This window comes from Xiphophorus couchianus, chromosome 7 (genome assembly GCF_001444195.1).
Source record: "Xiphophorus couchianus chromosome 7, X_couchianus-1.0, whole genome shotgun sequence".
In the NCBI taxonomy this organism is placed as follows: Eukaryota; Metazoa; Chordata; class Actinopteri; order Cyprinodontiformes; family Poeciliidae; genus Xiphophorus; species Xiphophorus couchianus.
In genome coordinates, this window is record NC_040234.1 from 18771158 (window position 1) to 18781581 (window position 10424).

The window sequence follows — 10424 nt, forward strand, 5'->3', positions numbered from 1 at the left end:
TATTCACGTGTCCCCTGATTCCCTTTCTTTGCCCCCAATAGTCAATTCGAAACAAATTTCAACTGATTATTGAAATGATTTTCAATAGTCAATTTTATAAATAAAATCTGAAAAGTGTGGCATAAGCAAAACATCACCATGGCCGCATTTTATTCTTTCTATTGCACCTGACTGAGCTTGCTATCCATCCATCCATCCATTTTCTGTTCACCCTTGTCCCTAATGGGGTCGGGAGGGTTGCTGGTGCCCATCTCCAGCTACGTTCCGGGCGAGAGGCGGGGTACACCCCGGACAGGTCGCCAGTCTGTCGCAGGGCAACACAGAGACATACAGGACAAACAACCATGCACACACACACTCACACCTAGGGAGAATTTTAGAGAAACCAATTGACCTGACAGTCATGTTTTTGGACTGTGGGAGGAAGCCGGAGAACCCGGAGAGAACCCACGCATGCACAGGGAGAACATGCAAACTCCATGCAGAAAGACCCCGGCCGGGAATCGAACCCAGGACCTTCTTGCTGCAAGGCAACAGTGCTACCAACTGCGCCACTGTGCAGCCCCCTGAGCTTGCTATTTACACGGAAAACATTTTCAGTCATACATGTACAACAGTGGAAGAGACATACCCCCAAAAGACTTCAAGCTGTAAAATCAAGCGGGAGGATTCGCTGTAAACCATGATAACGATGATCTTGAGAAATAATAAATAAAGGGTGTCTTCTAAATTGAGAGATGGACAACAATGACCCCTGGCGGACATGGAGATCTGTGCACGTGCAAGGGTCCGGAAGTTAAATTAAATAGAGAGCAACAAACACAGTTGCGAAATTGCACGGTTGACTGAAAACGTTTCATTTTTAAATCAAGAGCATTTATAACGGCATGGCATTAATAATGGCTAAAACGTAAACTAACAAACTTGCTCAGGGTCGAAGAAAACTGTTGCTTAGCAACCAGTCGTCAAACAATCACTTGCGTGGTCCACAGAACAAGAAAAAGAACTGAATGCTTTAAGCTACCGTAAAAATAACAAATTCAGGGAGTTTTATGTTTTGCTTTCCCATTAGTTTTATATTTTTATATCGTTTCCTGTAAATACAGCTTCATCCACGAATGGCAGGGAAGAAGAAAGAGGCAAGCCTGCAGGTTGGATAGAATTTAATAGTTTTTGTTAGTGTCACTACCTTCATTAGTCTTTAATTTGTAATTTTGTTGTTCAGGCATCAGTTATGAACCAAGAACAATGGGAGGAAATACTTACTACCAAAGGTTTGACAGGTAAGCTTTAAAAGGTTGCTTGTGGTTGTTTATCCTTTTTGTGTCTTTAAATATACATAACACTCAGTTAAACAGCAGTGTTGCTTAAATCTATAACAGATCATTAGAGGCAGAAAGTAACTAATTACATTTACTCAAATTACTATGATTAAGCACAGTTTGTATGTACTTGTACTTTTAAAAATTGTTTAAAAATCTTTACTGTACAATTTTAACGAGGTACTTTTTTCCATTTTACACCAGTTTGTTTGTGTACTCGTTCCACCTTGGCTGATAGAGATGCCCAGTTATGCGTTGTATTATGCTGCCCCCTTGTGTTCTTGGGTATAACTGCAGAAGGAATCGATGCATCATCACTAATCTTTTAAGTTTTTGTCTCAAATGCAGAGAAGAACAAAATAAGTTGACAGCCCGGGTAAAGACGTGTGGAAAGTCTTAAATTAATAAATTTAGCATGAATTAAAGTGTCATTGATTCACACTGACATTTTTTGGGAAAAGAACGTTTTAATGTGAGGCAAAGGTTACCATGTTAATAAATTATTGTTTATTTTAACAAAACTACAGATTTTCTGAGAAATTCTAATTATTATTCTACTGTAATAATAAACGAATCTAGTTTTATCCTTTGGTATCAGAAAGTTTGTCCATGTACTGTCACTGTTCTCCTTGTAGTTGTGGATGTTTACCAGCAGTGGTGTGGCCCCTGTCGAGCAGTGGTTAGTCTCCTCCGAAAGATAAAGAATGAACTCAGTGATGACCTACTGCATTTTGCCACTGTGAGCTGTGTTTTAGTTTCAAAATGTATATCTTTCAAACTTGAAGGCGACACTAGCAGAGGAGCATTGTTTCATCTGTTTGTGTTTGTGTGACACAGGCTGAAGCCGACAGTATTGATGCCCTGGAGAAGTATCGAGGAAAATGCGAACCCACCTTCCTTTTCTTTGGAGTCAGTGTGTGTTTCTACCACTTCTGTTTGCATGCTTATGCTTGTTTTAAGATTTATACATTTTTATGAATTATTTTCAAAAAATTCCACATAAATGGTGTATTCAATTTCATTTGTACTCCATTTCACAGCGGATTTTCTATTTTTACCATTCTACAAATTGGCTCACCAAATATCATGACGTCTTTGTTTGCCAGTTTATATTTTCACTTTTCCCAGATCAGAATCACTAATTATTTTGTGTCCTGACTTAACTCTCACAGAGTTATACTTATTTACTTAAGTCTGTAGGCTAAAGTAAGTAGAGGTTTTATATTTGAACTAAATGTGCTGAATGGCTGGGTTTGTGTTGCATGAACAGGGTGGGGAGTTGGTGGCTGTGCTGCGAGGGGCCAATGCTCCGATGCTCCAGAGGATGATTGTGGAGGAGCTGGTCAAGGAAAAGCTGGTCATGGAGAAAGGCAGTGGTCGCAAAGTGGTGAGCAGTGGCACAATCATATGCACCTGGCGTGCTGCTTGAAGATAATCTTACTTTAGAGCTTTAAAAAACTATAAATCATGCTTTTTTTCCTGCAGTTTCAAAGTGAGTGTTTTTTGTTGTGATTTATGAGCAACGACAGAATCAGATGAGCAATGCTTTTGTTATTTACATAAGCATATTTAAAAGTTGTGTTTCTGTCTCAGGTGAAGGATTTTGGTCTGTTAAATGAAGAGAAGAGAGAGGAGGAAGAGCTTCAGCAGCCACAAAATGAAGAAAGTATAATTGGTATTGTGAAAGCAATGTTTTGTACAGTTCATCTCTGTAGCTTCCAGTCCCCTGGTGACATTTTTAACTTTGTACAGTTTTGCATCGTAACAGCAATAATGATCGCCATTCAAACTCTTCTCTGTTTCCGTGTAGTTCCTGCCAGTAAAGCCTACACAGTTGCCATCATTAAGCCTGACGCAGTTGCTCATGGGAAGGCAAATGAGATCATTATGAAGGTACAGAGAGATTAACCATGTTCACATTCCAAGAAGACAAGATTTTCTCAAGCCCTCCTGCTGGCATTCATCCATTCTGTTGATGCTTCTCCTTCTGGATAGATTCAAGATGCTGGGTTTGAGATTCTTGCACACGAGGAGCGCACTCTGACTGAAACGGAGGCTCGAGATTTTTACCAACATAAAGCAGCGGAGGTATGCTATAATGGCACAAATTACAAGGAAAGTGCAGCATATGGTGAGAAAAGCACATACAGCATCACTCATAGCAAAATCATGTTAAGCCTAGGAAAACTGATGATGGTGCAGTGAATGTGGGGGGAATTGATATTCTAAATCAACATACGAATGGGAGCGTGAAAAAAAAATACATTTGACACCCATCTGCGTTCCCTCACAGGGCTTAAAATAGAGCTGCTGAGTAAGCAATTTTTCGATTGCTTATTGTGCTGTTTGTTACAAGACCAAACTGAGATTCATCCAAGCAGTATATATAAGCAGGTAAAGGAGAAATTCTTCAACAAATTAAAATCAGCATGAGTTTTTCCATCAAATGAGCCACCAAGAGAAGCTCGGACTGTCCATACAATGACTTGAAAACACTTTTGTACTGTTGTCTCACATTTTGTTTTGATACATTCATAAACTTTAGTTTTAATTTTATGTAATATACTAACACAAAGAGGCATATGGTTGTGAAGAAAATTTTAAAAATAGTTTCTAAAGGTTTTACACATAAAAAAAGGCTATGGCTTGCATTTGCAGTCAGCCTCTACTGAGTCAATACTTTCTTAAACCATCTTTTGCTTTCCCTGCAGTTACAGCAGCAAGTCTTCAGGCATATATCTCCACTAGCTCTGCACATCTATAGACTAAAAGATTGTTCTTCGCAAAATAACTGAAGCTAAGTGAGACTGGGTGGAAAGCATCTGCAAATTTTCAAGCCTTGCAACAGATTCTCAGTTAAATTTAGGTCTGCCCTTTAACCAGGCCATTCTAACTTACATGTATGCTTTGATCTAAACCATTCCAGTGCTGCTCTTATTGTATATGTTGGTTCTTTGCCATACTGAAAGGTGAATCTCATTCCTACCAGACTAAAGTCTTTTCAGTCTCTAACTCGTTTTCCTCCAGAACTGCCCTGGGTTGAACTCCAACCATCAACTCTGACAGCTTTTCTTCCCCTGCTGCAGAAAAAAACAATCCCTGCCTACAGCATAATGCTGCCACCACTGTGCCTCAGTACTAGGATGTAGTGTTTGCCTAGAACACAGTTTGTGTTTTGGTTCCCAGAACTTTTTCTTCAAAATGTTTGCTATTTCCTTTTCATAATCAGTGGTGAACTACATAATGGTCAGATTTGTGGACAATGAATAGCTCCTGTTCATAGATTCTCCCAATTGTGAATCTCTGCAGCTCCTCCAGAGTTTCCACAAGCCTCTGAATTTCAGTAAAATACATTACTAGTTTGGGTTGTAAATTTACAAAATGTGACAAGATTCAAGGGGCATAAAGAGTACTCCTTAACGAGTCTGTTCTTGTTTATTCTGCTTTCTTTCAGGCTTGCTTTGAGGACTTGGTGCAGTTCATGTCCAGCGGTCCGTCCTATATTCTAGTGCTTTCTCAGATAGAGGGCACGGCCAATATCATATCAGCATGGCGTGAGTTCATTGGCCCAGCAGATATAGAGGAAGCCAGGAGAGAAAAGCCCGAAAGGTTAGTAGAAAGAAATTCCAAATGTTGCACATTTGAAGAAAAAGAACAGAGAACAAAGCAACTAACTCTTCGGTTTGGTGAAAAATATCATGCATGCATTTATTTCTGCACTGTTGATCAGCATACCTGGAAAGGATCCCAGTTCTGGGTCTGGAGTAGGGAGCGAACAGCACATTCTCGCCTGCTTGATCAGACACACCCAAACATTATGCTTCTCTTTGGTTGAGCACCAGCCGAGCATCCATCTGGTCCTCTCTTCCTCCTTCCCCACCCGACTTCCTGCAGCTTGCGGGCACAATACGGCACAGAGACGCTGTTCAACGCAGTGCATGGCAGTGCGGACAGCGACCAGGCCAACAGGGAGCTCGCCTTCTTCTTCCCCAACTTTAGGACGGCCTCCGACGCAGAGCAGGATGGGGAGGAAGAGCGTGTGGAGAGGACGCTGGCTCTCATCCGACCCGACGTTGCCAGGGAGAACAGAGGTGGGGCTCAAGCCAAAGGCACAAGCACAAATGCTTCTGAGAGGGAATGCAAGCACATGCACAATCACTGTTCTTCTTAATATTATAGGGTTGTGCTTAATTATCATTGCAGAGGGTTTGAGTCACTCCACCTTTTGTCCCCTAACCAAATCAACATGAATGGAGCTACATTTGCTATCACTAAAGGGATTCCTATTATTTTGCAGATGAGATTTTGGCCCAGATTCACAAGTCAGGTTTCACAGTCGCCCTTCAAAAAGAGGTAATGTTGACCGAAGAGCAGGTCAAACAGTTTTACTTCCAACATGTGGATAAAGACTACTTTCCTGCACTTATGCGAAACATGACAAGGTAAATTTGACCTGTGCTGTTGTGAATCTAAATCTCAGAATGCAGACATTTATTCACCATCTCTGTGATTGCAGTGGGCCTGTACTGGCATTAGCTCTGGTCAGGAAAGGAGCTGTCCATCACTGGAAGAACATCCTCGGTCCTCCTGACCTTCACAAAGCCAAAGAAGAGGATCCTGAGTGGTGAGTCACGCGTTCCTCTCCTCATTCAGCTGATAAAAAGAGAGTAAAGGGTCACTGAGGCATAATTTCCTGCAGAAATGCGGTGGACGTTTGAAGGTGAATCTGTGTGACAGCTTGTTAAATATAGCTCCTCTTTTCACCTTCCTGTTTCACAATTTTTAGGTTTTGATAACAAGATGAAAGACTGGCATCCTGTATTCGCTGCTCTACAATCACACAAGAAAAAAGAAATCAGATGCATAATAACTTCATTTCCAATAGCAGCACTTTTACGTCCCAAAATATTTTTTGTATTATTATTGTGTCTTTTCCTGCCTGCAAAGGCTTCTGTGGCTTTTCTAAGGACGTTTTATTAAATTGTGAAAATTACCAGATGGCAAAATGCGAGGTTGGTCAGATGTGAACAGAAACACAGAAAATGACTCAAATTTGCTCACCAAAAAGATCTCACTCCTGAAATTACATGTGAATTACCCAATTTCCTCCGAACAATTCTGGAAACCATCAAGTGTTTATTATTCTGCATGGATGAAACCTAACTTTCTGGTCAATCTTGCATTGACTTACAATAGTATTCATACATCTTTAACTTTTTCTCACATTACAGAAACATAAGCCATACATTTGTATTCAGCTCTATTAAATCAGATACACCTAAATAAGCTTATGTTCAGTCTAATGCCTTAAGAAGTCACATATTTAGTAAAAAACTAAGTTAAACACTGTGAAGGTAGCATCATGCTATGGGGATTTTTTTTCTTCAGCAAGGACAGAGAAAGTAGTTAGAGTTTATGGGAAAATAAATGGAGCTAAATAAATGGAAATCTTGAAAAAAAAAATGCAAATGGCTTGAGAGGCCGAATTTGGCCTGATGGTTTTGTTCCAGACATATTCAGGTGTTAGAATGGCCTAGTCAAAGTCAAATCAACATGGATGAAGATACATTTATCACAAAGTCAAAGCTTATATCCAATTAAGGAATCATTTGTGGCAAGACTTGTTTGATTTTCATAGATTTTCTAAATCACAGGTGTCCAACCTGTGACCAGGGGGTCATTGGTGGGCCTTGAATTGATTCTGTTTGGCCCCTGGCCACTAATCAAGAATGGTAAAGAATTTGGACAACAAAATAGAAAAAAAACAGATGAAACAAACAATTTGGAAATGGTCTGCTTTTCTTTTATTAATAAATAAACAGTCTGAAGCTTTTTCTGTTTTAGATCTTCAGTCATATACAGATTTCACAAAAGTTTTTTTTTTTTTTGAGCAGGTAAAACAAAAAACAATGAAGAAAAAAATTACAAGAGATTTTTGCAAGTTTTTATTTTGTGAATTTTGTGGCCTGCCAGAAGTTAAAATTTGCCAGTTTTGGCCCCTGAGGCAAAATGTTTGGACACCACTGCTCTGCGTTTCAGCCTGACAAAAACCTGGGAAAGCCATGTTTGTCTTTTCTCCCAGTTGGACTACTTTGTGTTTGTCAATCTCTATAAGATTATTACTGTGCAGTACATACAATAGAATCCTCTCTCTCCTCCTATATAGTCTGAGGGCCAAATTTGCTGTAGAAAATGAGCCCATCAACCAGCTTCATGGCAGCGCAAATCCCGAAGAGGCAGAAAGAGAGCTGAACTTTTTCTTTCCTCAACAACGAACGCTGGCAGTCATCAAACCCGATGCTCTGGAGGAACACCGAGGTTCTCCTTGATCTTCCAGTACAACTGAGCAAGTCTGATTTTCTTTTTGTTTTATTTATTTTATTCTTTTATTTTCTCAATGCTGACAGATACGATTTTGGAAGAGATTCAGGGGAGAGGCTTCACCGTGGCGCAGCTGAAGGAGACTTTGCTGTCAAGAGAGATGGCTGAGGAGTTTTACAAGGAGCAAAGGGAGAAGCCATTCTTCACGCAGCTGGTGGATTTTATGTGTCGGTTGGTTTGTCCCCACACACGAACACAGGAGCAAGGCAAACAGACCAGCTCCTTTTTCTCATCTTCAATTTATACTGTGATATTGGAAGCTTAGAGTCAAGGCAGCCTGGGGCCAGAGGCTTGGAAGTCAATCTCAGTTTCATTCTTTGTTCAACATCACATCCAGTCTCTAGACTTATCTTCCGCTCCGATTAGTCCCTTCACCAGGTTGTTACACAACCGCTAGGCAGAGGAGCGACTGTGCGCATCAGACTCAGATCGTGAGCTGATATGAGCTTAGATTGTATTCTTGTTCCTGTTTTGTTGAGATTAAGTCAAAGAGAGTGACATACTCCTAGCAACAGCTGAATTGTTAGAGGGAGGCGGCTGTGCTTTAAAGGGTAACCTTTCCCTGTAGCGTATTTTTCAGCAGCTCTTTAGTAGCTTATTTCAGGGAGCTGAGTTTCAGGAATTGGCTGGTATAAAACTCATCTGATTAGATAAGCTGGAATGAAAATGTCATCGTGTTAAAACTAAAAATTCTAGGCAAAAATTAACAACATGTTCAAATTGCTTTCATTTAAAATGGTAGAGGTATAATAAAGTTGAATCTAGTCAGTTTACAAGCAAACATATTGCTGCTGGTCTGGCATTCATGAAGTAACACAGGTAACCTGATATTAGCTTGGTTATCAGTAGCCAGCCAGCAGTCGTACAACATATGACTCACTAAATGCAGTTCAAGAAAAAAGCATTTCCTTTAATAGGAGTGATGGCTGATGCTCCATTGGTTTCCATACCATGACCGTTGTATTTTTGTGAATTTTTTCCAAACAACTAAACATTTCTTTCTATGGAAGGGAAAAGTGTAGCTACTTTTTTAGCCAACGCACTGACAGTCAGAGGGTCTGCAGTGATTTGCTTTTCTGTCCTCCATACAGCCAGGAAAACTCTAGTAATTTGGTTTTTGCATTTTTCAGATTGTAACTTTTACATAACTTTTGTATATACCATGCATGACTCATGCCTAGTTGTGAGCTAAGTTTGCAGTAATAATTGGAAATCAATAAATCCTAATCTGAACCAAAAGCTGTAGAAATCCTCCACTTGCACTTGTACCAGCTCCTTTCTAAGCTTATTTAACTGCAAACTACTGCTGCTTGAGAAAGTTATCATGCAATTACAGAACAATCCAAATAAATTTTGTCGCTCCACATTTTTTTATATTTAGTATAAAATAATTAAATCAGCTATATTATTTTATAGTAATTTCAAAGTTCCTTTTAATAGTTTTTCAGGTGATTTTTCAATTTTTCTGAGGATGATTTTCACTCATTATTGCTACAAACTTGTTGCAAAGACACAATTTTTTCCTGTTTTAATGAGTAAATCTTTGAAAAATATGAACCATAGCAGTTTGACAGACAGGAAATAGTGTTTTATCACTGACAAAGAGCGTTTTGCAAACAAACATCTAATGCAGAACCTGAAGAATGTTCTCACAGGCCCTTTGCCAGGTCTTGCAATTTTTTGGTTTTGCTCTTATATTCTTAAAAAAATAAATAAAAACATGACTTTCAGATGCTTCACTTCTGCTGTGGATAGTTCTTGTGTTCCTGAACACTTCTCCTTTTGTCCTATTTCTCTCCGTAGCAAAGCTTTTTACTAGTCACTACACAATCTGAAGTCCAAAAAAATATTTGAAAGATCATCAAAAAGTATGAAGATCACAAAACGATGTGGCTCATTAGAAGTAAAACAATACCAAAACAATGGCTGTTAAAAAATAAATAAATTACAACTTATGTTTTGTTCAGATCTATAAAGATATGACGATAATACAAGTGTAGAATGCTGGATCAAAAATCATATTTCCCAATATTTTGTCTTTTCCACAAATATCTTCTCTCTGTTTGTTTCAGTGGGCCCTGCATGATGCTCGTCTTGACCAAGGAGAATGCAGTGGAGGAGTGGCGGGCCATGATGGGCCCCAGCAATCCAGAGAAAGCTAAAGAAATCTCCCCACAGTCTCTGAGGGCCCGCTTTGCTGCCGACATCCTCCACAACTCAGTTCATGGATCCTCCAACGAGCAGCACGCAGAGGAAAAGATCCGATTTGTCTTTGGTGACATCAGCGCAGACGCAGCTCCAGCTGATGACAGCGAAACCAGCAGAACCACCTCAGGTATCCTGATCGATTGTCATTCTTGTTTTTTATCTTTAGCGTCACATTGTTTCATACAAGCAAACATTTACGCTTCTTTTGTCGTGCATTTCATTTTTATGATAGTAAGAAATATTTCCGTCAATAATGTTTTCATTGGTTGAAATATGTTTTTGTAAGTTTACATTTAAAGTTAAGATCTGTTTATTTCAGCTGAATGGCCAGGCGGTTCTGGAGATGAAAACAAAGGAATATCAAGATCTACAACTGAAGAAACCTAATATCTGGGGTCAGCATGAGGTTTCTGTAATTAGGGGATTAAATGATTATGTCTAAAAAGTGGCTTAGCATGTATAGTGGTGTAAAAAGTTGGAATAAAATTGGAATCTAAAAAAAATGGATATGAA

At 39.4% G+C, this 10424-nt stretch overlaps 1 protein-coding gene across 4 annotated transcripts; it reads left to right on the plus strand.

The window, feature by feature from the left end:
• Window positions 1-665: 665 nt before the first annotated feature.
• On the plus strand, window positions 666-10424 carry LOC114148075 (thioredoxin domain-containing protein 3 homolog). Of its 4 annotated transcripts, none has more exons than XM_028023000.1 (16): window positions 686-1151; window positions 1226-1283; window positions 1958-2061; window positions 2160-2231; window positions 2593-2709; window positions 2916-2997; window positions 3133-3215; window positions 3318-3410; window positions 4777-4931; window positions 5053-5413; window positions 5620-5675; window positions 5839-5946; window positions 7489-7640; window positions 7730-7874; window positions 9776-10038; window positions 10231-10424. In XM_028023000.1, exons 1-16 carry the CDS (start codon window positions 1119-1121, stop codon window positions 10296-10298), a joined length of 1950 nt encoding a protein of 649 aa, XP_027878801.1. In that variant the 5' UTR covers window positions 686-1118; the 3' UTR covers window positions 10299-10424. The 4 variants fall into 4 exon arrangements, 3 of the variants coding, with proteins under 3 accessions (XP_027878803.1, XP_027878801.1, XP_027878802.1); XM_028023001.1 differs by having other exon boundaries at window positions 698-1151; window positions 5217-5413; window positions 5620-5764; XM_028023002.1 differs by lacking the exon at window positions 10231-10424 and having other exon boundaries at window positions 666-1151; window positions 9507-9908.